General features: G+C 43.9%; 1 protein-coding gene across 1 annotated transcript in view; it reads right to left on the bottom strand.

Moving 5' to 3' along the window:
• GUCY2F (guanylate cyclase 2F, retinal) overlaps nt 1–13,176 on the bottom strand; it is an 86,836-nt gene extending 73,660 nt beyond the window's left edge. Inside the window, exons 1-2 of the mRNA XM_021678327.1 lie at nt 12,447–13,176; nt 1,813–2,114 (exon numbers count right to left, since the gene is read on the bottom strand). Coding sequence (XP_021534002.1) covers nt 1,813–2,114; nt 12,447–13,176 — 1,032 coding nt within the window. The remainder of the gene's footprint in view (nt 1–1,812; nt 2,115–12,446) is intronic.
• Between the last annotated feature and the right edge of the window lie 5,201 nt (nt 13,177–18,377).

The following is an 18,377-nucleotide window of genomic DNA, read 5'->3' as shown; positions in this document are numbered from 1 at the left end:
TTTATTAGAACAAGAATCAGCAAAATCTTTGTTATCCATACTTAAACTAAACCTAAGTCTTATCTGAATCATTTGTTCAGAGGCAGAAGCAGTCCACAGGATAAAGAAATAAAGGGTGGATATAAAGGAGAATATCATGGAGAACGTTGAGTGTTAGACATTATCAGCTGCCTACCTGACAGCCTTCTTCCCTGCTAACAGAATTTCAATTCTGTTCACATTTTTCCAACAGCCATAGGGTTGATCATGATGGTCTTGTTCCTCTTTCTAAAGTATTGATTTAGGTATGCATATGAGACATGAATGTGATCAGGAAAGTATGGAGAGAAGTCTGCTTGAGGAGCTTCTGGGAAAGATTTCCTCACTCTTAAAAAGAGGCACAAGAGAAAGTCATTCCCCATTTTTATCTGGAGACCATTCCACCTATAATATGTGATGTCTGGAACTGTGGCAGCCATCATGGGACCATAAGACCAACCAAATCACGATGGCAAGACAGCATGCTACGGCTTGTAAAGTGGAACGATGAGTCGAACCTGGTTCATTGATAACATCATTGAGCTGATGAATTAACTGCCCCTTGAGCACCCATACCTTCAAATTTTGGGAAAAAAATCACTTGGGCCATTTTGTGTTGAACAGTCTATTACTTACAGCCAGAAGCATTATAACTAATACACTATGCTAGCAAATGCTAGAACTTTTAATCCTACTTACGTGTTATTCTAAATACTTCTAAAAATGACTGCCTTCTTCTACATCTAGCCTCCAACCTATAAAAACCCCCTCTGTATTTTCTCAAATCTAACTGGTATTTTCGGCCTCACCACCTTCTTCCCATATTCCTTGTCTTTTTTGGATGTTTCCTCTTTGTTTTTGTCTTTCCTTTCTCTGCTTTCTTCCCCTCCCTACTCCTTTACCTTTCTCCAGCCCTTAAGTGTTTGTGATTTGAATCTGAAATATGTTTATACATATATTCATTTATACACATGTAAATATCATGTCTCGCATATTAGAAGGGAGGAATTCTTCCCCATTCCAAATGATTCCTTTCATACCGAGATAGCTCTACTAGCAAAAACACACCTGACCTCTCTTCGTCCCCTTACTCATTCCTTCCCACAAAGGAGGAGTGACTTACCTTACTGGTTAATTTGGAAGGAGAACTAAAGATGTGTGGCCCAGTCCCTCCTAACTTCTCTTGGGAGCCAGCTACCTATAGCAAGCCCACACCCACTATGCTCCTCCGGGCTGTACATTTTACAAAAGGCATGCCTTTGTGGTGCCAGAATATGGTGGTCCTGCAATGCTGTTGACTAGGTGGAGAAGTCTGGGTAATCCTCAGATTCAGTACTGGGAAGCTCGAATGCCTACGAACAGAAGCCGCATTCTCTAATACCAGGTTTATCAATGATAAAGTTAATATGGTCTCATATACCAGCTCTCTTTTATTTTGAATAGATTTAGAACTATTCAAACCAGCTGAACTTGGGTCAGAAATAAGACTTCTCTAGCTCCCTTGAACAGTACTAGTATATATAAAAGCTTTGTTCTCCTGTTCTTAAATATATTTTTATTTATTCTTCATGGCTGCATGCTGTCATTGTGGGTGGCTTGACAATAAAAAAATGCTTCAACGATGTGTCTTTGTTTTAGAAATGTTTTCTGCAAACAAAAGGTGTTCTTAATTTGTGCGTGGTTGCCTGCTCTTGATTGGGCTGCCTGTAGAATAGAGGCTTCTCATAGGAACAATATTGACCTTCCTGACGTTTGAGGGCCTCTGCTTATGATAACTTGTAAATCTGCACTTACTTGATCTGACTCCAGCGTCTCAGGAATTTCATGGCTAGCTGCTGCCTCAGTATAGGCTTGATAGAAGGTCTTTTCTTGGGACTCCATTGTAATGGTCAACACAGCATCGTAGGCTTCCCGGAGTTTTGGGTTGTTCCTCAGGACCTGGTAGGGGGTATGCTTATAAGGTAAACTGTAGAGCAGGGCATCATAGGGAACAAAGACATAGGTTCCATCAGCCATTTTCAGATCATGAGCCCATTCCAAGAGATGCGTCTGAGTTTCTCCCCCAATCAAGGCCGAATGCATACACATGATGATTACTGAAACCAACAAAGCAGGGAGGTTATGGCGGTAATATGTTAGAAAAATAGAATTCCAAAAACCACAGAGGGAGAAATAAATAAATGTGTTATAACCAACTGGTAAACGATTTTTATCTTATGCCTCTAAGATGATCAAGATGTTGAAACCCTGAGCTAAGGCTGAGGTATGTTCAGGGACTCTGGATTAGGCATAGGGATGTAACAGATACGTATATAGCCTGCAGAGCCTACTGTTAGACAGGAACAAGAACGTATTTAGCAAATGGGAGGTAGCATAATGAACAGGCTTTGGGATTGGAAGATTCAGGTTTATATCTTAACATCACTAATTACTGTTAGCTGTATACCCTTAGGTAAATTGCTTTACCTCTCTCTGCCTCGTTTATAAAATGGAGATCATAAATATGTACTTCATGGGGTGGTAGTGATGATTGAAGGAGCAATTCGTATAATGGGCTTAGCACATAGCGCTCAAAAAATAGTAGCTATTATTAGTACCTAAGAATAAGAAGGCTAGAGGGAGAGGATGGGGGACATTCTCAGAGCCACCACTGCTACTTACGGCCCGGCTCCTGCAAACAACATTCCAATAGATTTTGCACAACTGCTCCCACCCTTACCGTGGCCATTGTAGACAATGAGTGGCACTAGCTCACACTGACCTCTAAATGCTAATAATATTATGGGTGATATGTTCAACTTTTAAAAATCTAACTTCCCTATAATTGGAATTACTTTGCAGTCTATTTAATTCCTCCTAGACTTACGAAACTATGTTGTTTGGCAAGGCCATGCTAGAATAGAGTGGATTAGAGGAGGCCACGGTTGAAGAATGGCAGCAAGATCATGAGACTGAAAGTCTTCTATCCAATTTCGCCCTTGGCATGCTAAATGAGTTTAGTTTAAGCCCACTTGTGCTTCAGTGCCCACATCTTTAAAATGTAGATTCCAAAGCATTTCACAGGTACATTGAGTAGTTTAATTAGATAATGCCTGGCAAGTATTCTGAGCTCCTTGAAGAAAGGCAAAGGTCCTATTGCTATTGGTAAATATTAATTATACGTGCTTACACGGAACCTTTAATCTCAGGGACTGAATACGCTTAGCTACGTTCAATGACTGGTCTTTGGCGTTTACATATTTCTTCATCTGTTTCCAAAGTCATTTTTTTACACTGGTTAAATACCCCCAGAAACTTTCCCCTTTGACTTAGAGCTGATACCTTCCAGTTTTTTAAGGTGTAACTAGCAAGTTATGAAGATGATTTAAATCACATGCACGCACACACACATACAGTGTAACTTTGAGTTTTCAAATGACCATTAGTTCCTTCAACATAATTGCCCTAATAGGTTTTACATGTATTCTGATCCTTAAATCTTCCTTCAAATACTCTGGGATATCTTTGGAGCTAGTTCATGAGCCACACAAGGAATTCAGCCTCCTTTGTTCATAATTACATATTGCATAATGGGTAAATGGAGTGCCAGAGAGGTTTGACAAGCAAAGAGCTGGATTTAGATGGAAAATCTAGAACCAAAGACATCTAAGTCCTTAAATTTGGTTACACCATTAAACGTGAATCAGTTTGGTCAAATTAGTCCAGTAACAGGTCCACTGAGGGGGAAAAACGAGTTAAGTCAGGTGTTTCAGTTAGTTGGCCAGTCCATCCACCAGGATCCTTAGCAAGCAAGTCAATATTGGCATCTTCAACAAAAACAGAGATTAGGTGACTTGACCAAGATTACCCAACAGAGATAAAATTGTATTTACTACATTTCAAGGAATATTTAAATTACTTCACTAGATGGAACGTTAAATGGAATTAAGTGCTTTGTGTTGGTTGAAACACAGCAAATACTTTAACATACACTATGTGCAGTGGGTGCCGTGGTGTACCATCCAGCTGCAGCCTTCACGACTGAAGCTCTCATTCTCCTAGCTGCTGGGGGTGGGGCGGTGTTAGGAGATGATAGCTAACACCTCTCTGAGAATTGCCCTCAGCTGAGGAGAGCCACCTCTCCCAAGGTCACACCCCTTCAGAAGTATGCTGGAGCTGGTTGGTGCTGGTTCACAAGAGCCTGTGGTTCAATTTTCAGGGATTTTGTGCGCTAGTCAGTGTCAGACTGATAGCTTGAAATTGGGCATGGTGGGAGTAATTATGGAAATCACTCCATGAAAATTGGCAAACGTTACAAATCAGGGCTATTTTCCTTCCACGAACCAGCTATTAAACAATCATTATCAGGGGCACCTGGGTGGCTCAGTCGTTCAGCGTCTGCCTTCGGCTCAGGTCATGATCCCAGCGTCCTGGGATCGAGCCCCGCATCGGGCTCCCTGCCCGGCGGGAAGCCTGCTTCTCCCTCTCCCACTCCCCCTGCTTGTGTTCCCTCTCTAGCTGTCTCTCTCTCTCTCTCTGTCGAATAAATAAATAAAATCTTGAAAAAAAAAAACAATCATTATCATACTGTACCCCTTTCTCAGCATCAGCCTGTCCCCAATGACTGGTCAAGGACTGTGTCTTCTTTATCTCTGTATCCTGGTACATCTTATGCACCCAATGAACATTGTTTAAATGAATGCCTGAAAAATTCAGAGAGGTTGTACACTTGGGTATCTTTTGTGGGTTCCTTGAGATGAGAGGCATGGTCATATTTTGATGGTTAGTATGGAAAAACAAGTTGAAGTGATATTTACTGGGCAGGTAAATTCTACCATACTTGTCCTTAATGCTTAGTGTCATTAATTATGCTCAAGACCTTACCCTCAACCTTAATCTCTCCTTGTAATTTTTCTTTCATTGGCCCATACTAAGGATATCTTAGACAAAGAGTCAGAATTTTTATAACTGGGAAGACTCTTTGAGACCTACTAGTTCCTTTCATTGCCCTCATTATTTTACAGATGAGAAAATGGAAGCCTCGAGAGGGTATGATCACGGTCTCCTCCATTTTTTGTATGGCAAGACCTTGCCATTGAACATGACTAAAGTAGAAAGCATAAATACTGAATTCAAACAACAGCATCTTAATTTAGTAGATTGAGTGCTTTGTGAACAGGGATTTGTGGATGCATCTGTTCTACATGATGATTTTACTAAATAGCTTTATTATCGCAAAATTACATTCATTAAAATGGGATTTTACCTGTAAGTTGTTGTCAGGAAAGGATTAGTGGACAGAAACCTTAAATCCTAGACAAGGCCTGGGTCAATGGGTGATCACTGAATAATACTAATTTGTAAGTTTCCATCCCGATTGTTAACAGTCAGCCACCCTATAGCCAAAACAAGGATCAGGAGATACATCCTGCTGAGATCCCAGCTCACCACAATATGATACTAGCACTTTCTCTAAGCTTCCTGAGCCCCACCGAAGACACCCAGCGGCTATGTCTTCATACTGTGGTACCCACTAGGGCAGCCTGTCCAGGACCTTCTCTTTCACCCTCAACACTAGCAGCAAGAAACATCATGAAACTCCAGGAAAAGTCTATTACTAAGTCGCTCAACTCCCACTTTTCTTCTTATATTGAAATATTCTGTCTGATAGTTCCTTGAGATAGAGGAACTGTGTTTCTCAGAAGGCGAAGTTCACTTCTTTATTTCTCACAGATTACTGGCTATAGAGTCCTTAGTGGAGGAAAACGGGCTCAGTCTCACACCTAAGTCCTTAGTCCTTAGGAGTCGTATTCATACTGTGAGCCCACAGTATTGCTCCCAATCCACAGAAACACCCCCCTCCAAATTCTACTGTTCTTTATCTTCATTTTAACCCTTTTGTGACATCTCCTATCACTGACATTTATTTTAACCTATTTTGTTTTAACAAATGTTGAGGGGGGGGAAGGTACACAAGCCAGAGGAAGGGAGGGGACATGCTCTGTGATTTATCCCAAGTCTCACATTCCCCCAGGGTTCAGCCATCTGGCCATACATTTCTGTGAAAGAAGTACATCCAGACCCTCTTCCTGTCAGCTTTCTTCTATTCAGTCTATAAAATGGATGCATAAGAAGAGAGTGGGAGGCTCTGGAATCTGTTTCCAAGCTCCGCCCCCTAGTGTGATTGGGTGCAGGCGGCTTCAAAGCACAATGTAAGAACGTGGCTCTGGGCGCTGTGTGACTGTTTCTATCAGCTAAGGGTACCCCCACCCCGACACACACATTTTTGGCTTTAAGTCCAGAGACCACCACCTACATCAGATCGTGTTTTCTCATACCCAATAAAACTGGTACTGCAAGTGCATTTATTGCTTTCACATCACTGCCCAGCTTGAGATAAGTTTTTAATATTTCTCCACACCTTGCAACATATGTTTTCTTCAACTTTTTACAGCTGCTACACAGATAAGGCCTCTTAAATGTTGAAAGCTTAGATGCAGGATGCCTCTTTAGAGACTTCCTCTTGTGCTGGGTCTTCAATAATTTTATCATTACTGATATCGGACCCATTCATGAGAGCAGGTGGTCTTTCACCATTTACATTTACTTACGCTTTTCCATACCAAATCCTATACCAAATGCCCTATCAACACGAAGGCTCTTAGCCACAATATTATCAGTATCACTGTTGTTATTACTGTAGGAAAATAAGGCCAACACCGGCTACCTTGGGGCGCTTCAAAGAATTTCATCAGTGGACCCAACAATTAAGAAAGAAAAATGGAAGAGCCGAATTATACACCTTATCTGGCACACACGATCTCAAGTGAGTATGCTTTGGGGACATACTTCAGGTAGACAGGAGGCAGCAGAGTATAAGTCTTTCATTAGACCAGTGGTTTTCCAAGAGTGATCCCTGGACCAGCAGCACGGGCACCACTGTGAACTGGTTAAAAACGCAAATTCTGGGGATGCCTATGTGGCTCAGTCTGCTGAGCATCTGCCTTTGGCTCAGATCATGATCCCAGCATCCTGGGATCAAGCCCCACATTGGGCTCCATGCTCAGCGGGAAGCCTGGTTCTCCCTCTCCCTCTGCCTGCCTGCCTGCCTGCCTACTTGTGATCTCTCTCTCTCTCTCTGTCAAATAAATAAAATCTTTTTAAAAAATGCAAATTCTGGGGCCCTTCCCCAGGCTTGCTTCCTTCCTGAACCAGAAACTCCGGAGGGGAACCCCGAAATCTGTGTTTTAACAAGCCCTCCAGGGGATTCTGGTAAACACCAAGGTTTGAGAGGCACTGCTTTGGACCAACCTGAGTACATAGCCTGGCTTTCCCATTCACTAGCTGTGTGACATTTGGCAAGTTATTCAACCTCTTTTGGCCTCTGAAATCTCATCCATAAAGTGTGTTAAATAATAACCTTATTACATAGAGATGTTGCAAGAACTGAATGAGATGGTCTGTACAAAGCCCTTGCAAAATGACTAGCACGCAATAAACTCTCAGGAAATATTAGCTATTACCAATGTTGCTATTATTTCTTTGTCTTTTTTTAATGTACAATAATTTTCAATAGGTGGGAAGAGGCTAGCCAGATCCCTGGCAATAACATAGTAATAAGGTCTTCAATTTTGGACAAACAAGAGAAGACCATTCTGTGTTCTATTTACTAAATATCATATTGTAATGAAGCATTCCTAATTTGAAAGGATTTAAAGGCATTCCCAATGGTTCAACAACCCGGTAAGCCCAAATGGAAAGGATTTCACAGTCAGCCAAACATCCATAGGCAAAAAGGTGATGAGAGGAGAGGAGAATTTGAAATAGCCATTTGAAAAGTTCTCCAAAGAGCTTTTCAGTGGGGCCTCCTGTTAACCTTTGTGAGAATTAGCAAAAACCAAACCAAACCAAACCAAACCAAAAAACCTCTTCTGGGGAATTGCAATCCCACCGCTGCTCCACGCGGTGAGTTGATGCTCTTTTATACCATGGAATCAAAACGTCCACCAGGGCTCATGGTTTAAGTAGAGAATGAACTGGGTTTTGGCCCTCCTGCCCACTCAGCTAGATCCCCCGGTGCCAGGTACAACCTCCATAAATATGTACAGCAGCCCCAACTGTGAATTGAGGCCTTTTGTCTCTGATTACGATCTTTCCTATTTGACTCTGTCAGAAACAAAGATTATTGGTAATTGCTTCTGAAGCTTCAAGGAAAGGAGCTGAGCATCTGGGAGACGCCGAATCTCCCCTTCTCTGGGACTTCACTTACCCCATTGTTTGTTGTTAAGAAGGCCTACACCTACCTACTTGTGAGGTGAGGCTCACAGGTGTTGTAAAACCTGAAAGGAAATACCTATCTTCTGGGTAATCCTGAGGATTAAATGAGATTAAACATATGCAAATACCTTGTAAACTGTAGAGAGCTGTTCACATGTAAAGTGGTATTATGGTTGCTTTCATTGTCTCTATGGCAGCATCTAATAACTCCCCTGCTGCTTCCGGTCCAAAGAGCCCACAGCCGTTATTATTTGCTATTATCATCTTTACTATTAAATGTTAGTACTGCCTCGGTATCGGTATCGTGTAAGCACAATTTAGACCTGTTTCTGAGAGAGACGGTTCTTCTGACTCCATTGAGGTGCCAGCGATACTTCTTAATTGGAAACCTAAATTTACAGAAACGAGAAGCCACACACCAGCCCGTAGTAGACTCGCTTTCTCTCCCCTTCCTCCCCACCACCATTCCTCCATACCACCACCACACGGGGCTGGGATCACTGTTATTGTGAGCAGCAGATCAGACAAAAACCATCTTTTAACTATTTTTATTACTGCCAGATTATTGCTGGGCCTCTTCCTCCCTAGGCTTCTCCCCATCTTAAAACTTCCATTCCTTTAATGGGCTGATGCAGACTGTTACAAAGAAAGCAATCTGATTAAACACAGTTATATTAAGACCAAAATGACTGGCAACCCGAAGTAAGGAACATTTATTTGCATTTTCATTAACTGAAAGCAGTGGTTCCTTTTTTTTTTTTTTAAGATTTTATTTATTCATTTGAGAGAGAGCGAAAGCAAGAGAGATCACAGAAGGAGAGGGAGAAGCAGATTCACGGCTAATGGAGAGCCTAATGTGGGCTCGATCCCAGGACCCTGAGATCATGACCCGAGCAGAAGGCAGATGCCCAACCAATTGTTGAACCATTGGGAATGCCTTTAAATCCTTTCAAATTAGGAATGCTTCATTACAATATGATATTTAGTTTCCACCGCATTTTGTACATCACAAAAGGTCCTTCTCTGAAGGTTCGGGTGGGGGTCCACAGTGTAAGGAGTAGCCTCATATCCAGCAGAATAGGGAAGAGGCTCAGCTGAGCTCACACAAAAAGCTTAGTGCCTTTTCAATCAAGATAGGTAACAGCTAGGAATACTTCAGCTGTCTTGGCCCGACCAGAAAAGAGGGGCTAGAAAAATCAGTCAGAGATTTGATCTGGTATATGCTGTGCTTCATGTGTTGTAACCTTCCTCACTGCCCTGTTGCCCCAGTCCATATTCACTGGCCTCTGGCTCAGTTTCTCACCAGATCTCCCACTTTCTATTGGGATGGGAATTGGGCCCTATACCCCAGGCCGCTTGGTTCAAGTCCTGAAAGTCTATTTATGTTCATACTCCGGATCCTGTTTCTCATGCTTCTACTGGCGGGGACACTGTTCTCACCCGACAACAAGGCTATCTTACTTTGACTCACTCCCCTTCCGCAACTCCTAGCGTCACACCCCACCCACGGCTTTGGCGTGCCCTCCGATGCCACCAACTGGCTATACCAAATGTGAGCACCGCACACCTTTGGATATGCCACACTGTCAGAGGTCATACTCAGGCCACAGCCCAGCTGATGGCTCAGTGTCCCTGCTCCCCACCCCTACCCACATTCCGACTCCTGTCACTGAGGTCCCAGCATGCCCCATCTGAGTCTGCCTATGTTTTGTCAGAAACCAGAGGCAAAATCCTGCAGTGCAGAGCTTTGTCTTTGCTCCCTTTTCTCTCCCTTTCTGAGTCCCTACTTCACTTCCCCTTGCTGTCCTCCCTACCCAGGGTCGGCCTCTGCTCCATAACCACAGACCTTCCTCCCTAGGCTTCTCCCCCACCCCATCTTAAAACTTCCATTCCTTTAATGGGCTGATGCAGACTGTTACAAAGAAAGCAATCTGATTAAACACAGTTATATTAAGACCAAAATGACTGGCAACCCGAAGTAAGGAACATTTATTTGCATTTTCATTAACTGAAAGCAGTGGTTCCTTTTTTTTTTTTTTTAAGATTTTATTTATTCATTTGAGAGAGAGCGAAAGCAAGAGAGATCACAGAAGGAGAGGGAGAAGCAGATTCACGGCTAATGGAGAGCCTAATGTGGGCTCGATCCCAGGACCCTGAGATCATGACCCGAGCAGAAGGCAGATGCCCAACCGACTGAGCCACCCAGGCGCCCCTATAGCGGTGGTTCTTAACCCTGGCTACATTTTACATGCACCTGGGAGGCTATTGAAAATACCTCTGCTGGGGCCCCACTGCAGACCACCAGAATCTCTGGAGGTGGCATTCTAGCACCATTTTGAAAAGATGTCCAGGTAATTCTAGCGTGCAGTCAGAGTGAGAACCATTGACCTAAAGGAATGAATCTCCAAGAGGAAGGCAATGATATGTACATTTGCTACCTCTCTGCCTCAAAGGACTTGTGGGTGGTGAGCACTCAATCCTAACTTCTCTCAGTCTGACAGCCCAGAGAGTTTCAGAGCCTGGATTTATTTAACATTTCATGGTAGAGGCCAAAATGTCATTTCAAAGAGTATACTATTTAGAATGGGCGGGATGTGAAACACTCCTGGAATGTAAGCTTGCAGGAGACACTGGGCTTCGTGAAGATTTGTAACATATTCTAAAGTTATGATACGAAATCTGTGAGCCTGTTTCTGGCATGACTTCTCTCTGGAAATGGTTTTATATCTTTCCAAATGATTCTGTGCTCTGCTGTGAAAGTATCAAGCTCTATTATGAAGTAATCAGAGCCACACTGATTGCTTAACATTACAGGATCTTGTAGGCCGGAGCTGGAAGCGGACTACTGTAGTTCCAGGAACTAAAACTTCTTGCCCTCATCTTCCCATAATGATCATAATTAAGGTCCAAGACTGGTGACACTTGAACCTTAAAATGGGCTTCTGTGTATAGGCCAGGCTAACCCGGACCATTCTCTAACAAACCCATTGTTATGTTAAGAAAATGACTGGAACCAGGACTAATCCTAGCAGTAATCAATTTGACAAGTAGTTTCTGAGTTGTCCGTTCTCAAGCGGTGGAGTGGCCTGCAATGGGGAAATGAGCAGTGTTCCCACAAATCACTGCCACTTTCCAGAAAAAAGTCGGGCCTTAAAAAACTGGAATAGAGGGGCGCCTGGGTGGCTCAGTCGTTAAGCATCTGCCTTCGGCTCGGGTCATGATCCCAGGGCTCTGGGATCAAGCCCCGCATCAGGCTCCCTGCTCCGCGGGAGGCCTGCTTCTCCCTCTCCCACTCCCCCTGCTTGTGTTCCCTCTCTCGCTGTGTCTCTCTCTGTCAAATAAATAAATAAAATCTTAATTAAAAAAAAAACTGGAATAGAAAATATCGAAACCAAGTGCCACAAGGGCTTGGCAATAAGAATAAGTAAGAGACATCGGATTCAAGAGGACCAGGAAGGGCTCCTCTTCCCCCAAATCTACTCAGCTCACTCTGGTGATGGTAGCTTTGCTGGGTCAGCCCTTTGCTTCATGCTTTGTCCATTGTCTCTGCAAGAATCACCTTTGAACATCAACCTTCTCTTGGAAGGGGAAAGGTTAAAATCTGGGCTGTCTCCTCATTTTAATATGCTTTTATTTATCAGCTAGGTCCCTCCGAATCAGCTAGTTGTGTGCTGCAAACAGATAAGCCCTGTTTTGGGAGGCCCGGGGCAGGGGGGGGAGGCAGAGGACAGAAGGGAGATGTATACTATGGAGTCCACAGAAGACAGGTTCCAAGTGAAATGTGATGAAGCAGGTGACAAGAATGGACCAAAATGGAGCCATAAGAGCACCCCTCTTTGGGTGATCTGAAACTATTGGGGTCCTAAAGGCGTGTGTGTGGGGGGGGGGTGGCTCCCATGATGCTGAGAGTAGGCACTGGGACCGAAGGGCATTTTAACCACCGAGTTCTTTGTACCTTTATCTCGTTCATAAAGGAGGCTCCCTTGAAGCTGGACGGTCTTGGAGCCTGAGTGTGAGTGAAAGAGGGCGGCCGCCTGAAAACCTGGGGAGTAACGTGCTCTCCTAGGGTGCGAGGGTAGGAGACCTTTTGGAGATTGTAATATTAGCCCCCCCACCCCCGCCCCGCCCCGCCCCAAGCCGCGTTTAAACCTCCGCGGGGAGAAAGCACTCACTGCGAATTCTGTCAGCCTGGCGAATCTGCTGGAGAGCCTTCCGAATGCTGTGGCTGTCTTGTCCTGTGGTCAGGACGACCCCTACAGGTAGACCACGGCTCTGAAGAGCACTTGCGACTCGGTTGGCCGTGTGCACCCAAACGTCTTCAGCGGAGGAAATGACTCCGGCGTGAGCCCACTGGAAATACTTCATGACCGTTACCAGCACCCGGATGGGTGAAGGGATTGTCCGAGAAAAGGTCGGGTGGCTGTTTTGATTGTCTAATTCGTAATTGACGCAAGCCCAAGAGAAAATCCCTTTGTTCCAACCGTTTGCCAGGAGCGAGGCGGCCTCGCAGTAGCCAGGATTGGCAGGGCCTATAAATCCTGAGGCCATCTGGTGGTGAGAAATGAAACTGGAAAGGGCTCGGGCAGTCTGGCAGTCTTCATTGAGAATCACATACTCAAAAGAGTAACCCGGGTCAAACGATGGGTCCCTGTTGATCCGCTCAATGGCTAATTGAGCAGCAACCTCAGGCAGAGCCTTTGAGAACAACGGATCACAAGCCCAAGGGCCCACTACCCCTATCTTGTAAGGGGGCGCCCACACCTGCTGCGGGATGGTCGTGAGGGCCAGGAGGCGCAAGCACCACAGGAGCCTGAAGGCCGCAAGGCCATGGTGTCTTCGCTGTCTTCTGGGAGCCGCACACCAGAGCATAAGGTGACAAAGAGGCCAGGGTCCCAAAAACATAGCCCTCCTGCTTCCAGCAAGCTAGTGAAGAAATGTTGGAAGATTAGCCTGCTTTCCTGAGGCGGTGTTTCCAAATGTCTGTCAATTAGAAGGAAAAATTCATTACTTGCCTTATTCCTGAAGCTTCTGGAAAGATTCACTACAAAAGAATGGCAAGGAATGGCAGTCCCCAAACTGAAAGTTTCTTCCCACTACCTTGACCAAAACGCCTCTTCTTCTTGTACTGCCTGTACTCATCTCAACAGATGGCACCTCCATCCACCGTTGGCCCCCTTGCTCCAGTCAGAAACCTGGTAGTCAGCTGAGATTCTGCCTTCTTCTCTGCCCCCATATTCAATCTATCACCAAGTCCTGTTGATTCAACTTCAGCAATAGCTACCCGCCTCACAGCATTTTGAGGATTACATGGATAAACATACAGCAAGCGCTTATGACAGGGTCTGGCATATTTTTAGCATTATATTAGCGATATTACTATCATTATCATTATTATAGTTTAAAATGTGCTCATTTTTCTCCACCATAATGCCTCTTGGAGAGAGACACAGATAAAAAACCAATAATGGCAATGCAGAGTAAAAATATAGTATGATTTGGGGCACTTGGGTGGCTCAGTCGTTAAGTGTCTGCCTTTGGCTCAGGCCATGACCCCAGCGTCCTGGGATCGAGCCCTGAATCGGGCTCCCTGCTCAGCGGGAAGCCTGTTTCTCCCTCTCCCACTCCCCTGCTTGTGTTCCCTCTCTCGCTGTCTCTCTCTCTCTCTGTCAAATAAATAAAATCTTTAAAAAATATATAGTATGATTTAAGTAGCTCAGCAGAGGAAGATAGAGAGGATCACCCAAACTCCGATTTCATGGAAGGTGAGAAGGGAGAAGGGACTGTCTCTCCAACTTGAGTATTGGAAGAAAGGTTAGCCAGGTTAATGGGGTTATGAGGGGGTTGGTTCTAAGCGCCTTCCAGGCAGAAGGAACAGAGTACAGTAAGACCCAGAGGTTTTTTTAAAAAATGTTTTTATTTTTTTAAAGATTTTATTTATTTGAGAGAGAAACAGAGAGGGCACTAGCAGGGGGAAGGGCAGAGGGAGAGGGACAAGCAGATTCTCCGCTGAGCGTGGAGCCCTACTCAGGACTCGATCCCAGGACCCTGAGATCATGACTTGAGCCAAAGTCAGACACTTAACCAACTGAGCCACCTAGGCACCCCTAAAAATTATTTTTAAAGAAAAGGATCTGTTAGATACTTGGAATTCCAAGACATTTGTTCTGCTCAAATCTATGACGTCAGCTAAGGCAAGGGACGGGTCACCAAGAGCCTTATATGTCATTCATAGGTTTTTAGATTTAATCCTGTAGACAATAGTTTTAGGCAGAGAAATGGCATAACCAAATTTCCATTTTTAAAAGATTGCTCAAGGAGCAGTGTGATGAACAGGTTGGAAGTGGGTAAGACTGGAGGCTTCCAGGTTGGAAGCTGTTGTAGTAATCGCATATGGGAACTGATGACAAGAGAGGGGTCGTAAAGATGTAGAAGAATGGAATCAAACTCCACCAAGATTAGAAAATGTCAAGGAGATTAAGAAAGTAGGACCAACAACAACTCGGTGACTGACAGGATGGAGAAGGTAAGGAGAAAAAGGACTCTGGGGTGATTTTGAGCTTTTCAGACCTAGGCAACTGCTTGGAAAATGATACAAGTCTCTGAGATAGGAACACTGGAGGAAGGGGATGGAGATATAACACATTCAATTAGACATGGTGAACTGGTATTGTCTGTAGAATATACAAGTGGCAATACCCAGTGGACAATTAGACACACTGGATCTCATTATAGAAAGCTGAGCTAGAGATAGAAATGTGAATGTAATCAATTGATAGAGGATAATGGAAGACATGTAGAAGATTGACAAAAGAGAGCTGTGAGGTAAAGAAAGAAGACAGGACAAAACACTGAGAATCCATGTCACTTAAAGGTCAGGCAGAGAGGAAGGAGGTCATAATGAAAACTTACATGACAAGTCCAGTGAGACAGCAACATCCAAGAGATGGGGTGGTATCTTACAATCCAAGGGAGATGAAGTTTGGAGGATGAAAAGTGTTTAGCCCATCTCACGCTCCACTGAGAAGTCAAGTAAGCTAAAAATAGAAAAGGATCTGTTCATTGGATCTGGATTCAGAGTAAGGCTGCGAGTTAAGGGACCACAGTGAGTCAAAAATGAATGGGAATTAATGGAGTCAGTAAATGTAGAGAACTCTTTCAAAGTGATGCATGCAAAGCCTTTCTCCATCTAGCCCTTGCCTTTATACCCCCATCGCCCACTGTTTTCACCTGACGCTGCAGTAAATTTCCTGCAGTTCTACAAACATATATCACATAGCCTGTCAGGCATAGGATTTGGAAAATGCCATTCCTTCTGCCTGGAATTCCCTCTTCCCTCCTCTCACATTCCACTCCTGTGTTCTGATGAACTTTACCTTCAAGACCCAATTGAAGTCTTCCCTCCTCTGTTGTAGCCTTGGTTAACACTTTCAGATTGAGTTCATTGTTTTTTTCCATCTGTGCCTCATACTTATACCCATTAGGGAAGGTGTCACTCTGACTTATAAATTGCCCCCATTTCTGGTCTCTATTGTGACATGGATACTGTTGGATATCTCCACATTTATGGGACCTCATACTTTCAACCACAAAGGATGAGCAATAATGAGCACAACTCCCTATGGGGAACAGAGCCCCCTGGATTGGGAGCTCCTAGAGGGCTTCTTCATAGTCCTAATGCCTAGCCAAGTTCCCAATACAGTAGCTATCAGATAAATGTTTGTGAAATGAATTTAAAAAACATTAAGGTTGATCCAAGGTCAGAAATAACCTCTCCACCAGACATAAGAAGATGAATGAATTGCTTGGGTGGGGGAGATGTTAATGATGAAAATCCTTAGTGAATTTTAAATTCTAACCAAAGATCAAAATAATGGCATGTCTCTCTCTTCAGGGCTGATAATCAGTGCTGGTGTGTACCAGTCAAGCTCAACTGGTTGTTTATTACCGGCAAAAATTTTGCCTGTGTCAGCCCTGTTGGTTATTATCTTGAGTCTCATTCCTAATTTTGTGGGAAAGTCTGATTCCTCAAGAGACCAGTCAGGGGCACACCTGCAGGATCTTAAAGACCTACCACAATAGTATACCCCAACATCTGTAAACAGGTGAAATGGGTTAAAATGAGGGTCAAGAAAGACTTAGGGAGGAAATGTCTCACAAAACAGCCTGATCCAGAGGCTGAAGGGTGTATATAATGGAGAAGGGAAACTTCCAACTTTGCTTTCCAAAGGTGGTTCTGGGCTGATTATATCCATAAGGTCCTCAAATCTATTCCCAGATCGTCAGAGTAATCTAGCCCCAATCTCCATTCCCCCAAATAGATTTATTCTGTGTGCTGACTGTGTTGAAGGCGTGAGGGTGAGATTCACAATGGATGACGTATGAGATGTAGACTTAGCCTTCAAAGAGCTCCCAGCCCAACACTACAAGCTGAGCTCTCTACTCAAGAGCTCACATGCTTCTCTTCCCACTGTCCCCCAACCCAAATCTTTTATCTGTCATGGCAGAACTTGGGAGCCAGGGCACTCTCAGGGTAGCATGTGAGAAGTTTTTATTTCTGGTCTGAATTGTGACAAGGTTATTGAACTCGATGATATCTCTGTCCTTAGAGGACCTCGCTCTTTCAACCACTAGGAGTGGACAACAGAGAGGGTAACTCTGTATGGGGAAGAGAGTCCTGTTCACAAGCAACAGGGCAAAGAGGCCACCCAACGGCCTCTTCTCCCCCAAACACACCCAGTTTTGTGAGTTTTCTCCCAGAAGTGGTACATTTAAGCCAGAAATTAGCATTTGGGTAACAAAGGTTAAGATTTACTGAGTTCTTGCTTTGTATCAAACACTGGGCTAAACTCACGTATTATCTTATTGTCAAAACTCAATCAAAAGGAAAAAATTCACCATAACCCTTTGAGGCAGATACTATTATCACCTACACTTACAGATGATGAAACAGAGGCTCAGAAAGGAGAAGTAACTTGCCTGAGGGCACACTGTGGTAGAATGGGGATTTGTTTTTTTTTTTTTATTCTTATGTTAATCCCCATACATTACATCATTAGTTTTAGATGAAGTGTTCCATGATTCATTGTTTGTGCATAACACCCAGTGCTCCATGCAGAACGTGCCCTCCTCAATACCCACCACCAGGCTAACCCATCCTCCCACCCCCCTTCCCTCTAGAACCCTGTTTGTTTTTCAGAGTCCATCGTCTCTCATGGTTTGTCTACCCCTCCGATTTCCCCCGCTTCATTCTTCCCTTCCCGCTACCTTCTTCTTCTTTTTTTTTTTCTTAACATATATTGCATTATTTGTTTCAGAGGTACAGATCTGAGATTCAACAGTCTTGCACAATTCACAGCGCTTACCAGAGCACATACCCTCCCCAGTGTCTATCACCCAGTCACCCCATCCCTCTCCCCCCACCCCCCACTCCAGCAACCCTCAGTTTGTTTCCTGCAGTTAAGAACTCCTCATATCAGTGAGATCATATGATACATGTCTTTCTCTGTTTAACTTATTTCACTCAACATAATACCCTCCAGTTCCATCCACATCGTTGCAAATGGCAAGATCTCATTCCTTTTGATGGCTGCATAATATTCCATTGTATATACATACCACATCTTCTTTATCCATTCATCTGTCGATGGACATCTTGGCTCTTTCCACAGTTTGGCTATTGTGGACATTGCTGCTATAAACATCGGGGTGCACGTACCCCTTCGGATCCCTACTTTTGTATCTTTGGGGTAAATACCCAGTAGTGCAATTGCTGGATCATATGGTAGCTCTATTTTCAACTTTTTGAGGAACCTCCATACAGTTTTCCAGAGTGGCTGCACCAGCTTGCATTCCCACCAACAGTGTAGGAGGGTTCCCCTTTCTCCGCATCCCCGCCAACATCTGTCGTTTCCTGACTTGTTAATTTTAGCCATTCTGACTGGTGTGAGGTGGTATCTCATTGAGGTTTTGATTTGGATTTCCCTGATGCCGAGCGATACTGAGCACTTTTTCATGTGTCTGTTGGCCATTTGGATGTCTTCTTTGGAAAAATGTCTTTTCATGTCTTCTGCCCATTTCTTGATTGGATTCTTTGTTCTTTGGGT

This window comes from Neomonachus schauinslandi, chromosome X (genome assembly GCF_002201575.2).
Source record: "Neomonachus schauinslandi chromosome X, ASM220157v2, whole genome shotgun sequence".
NCBI lineage: Eukaryota > Metazoa > Chordata > Mammalia > Carnivora > Phocidae > Neomonachus > Neomonachus schauinslandi.
Note: the sequence above shows the minus strand (reverse complement) of the source record. Positions and strands in the feature narration are given on the sequence as shown.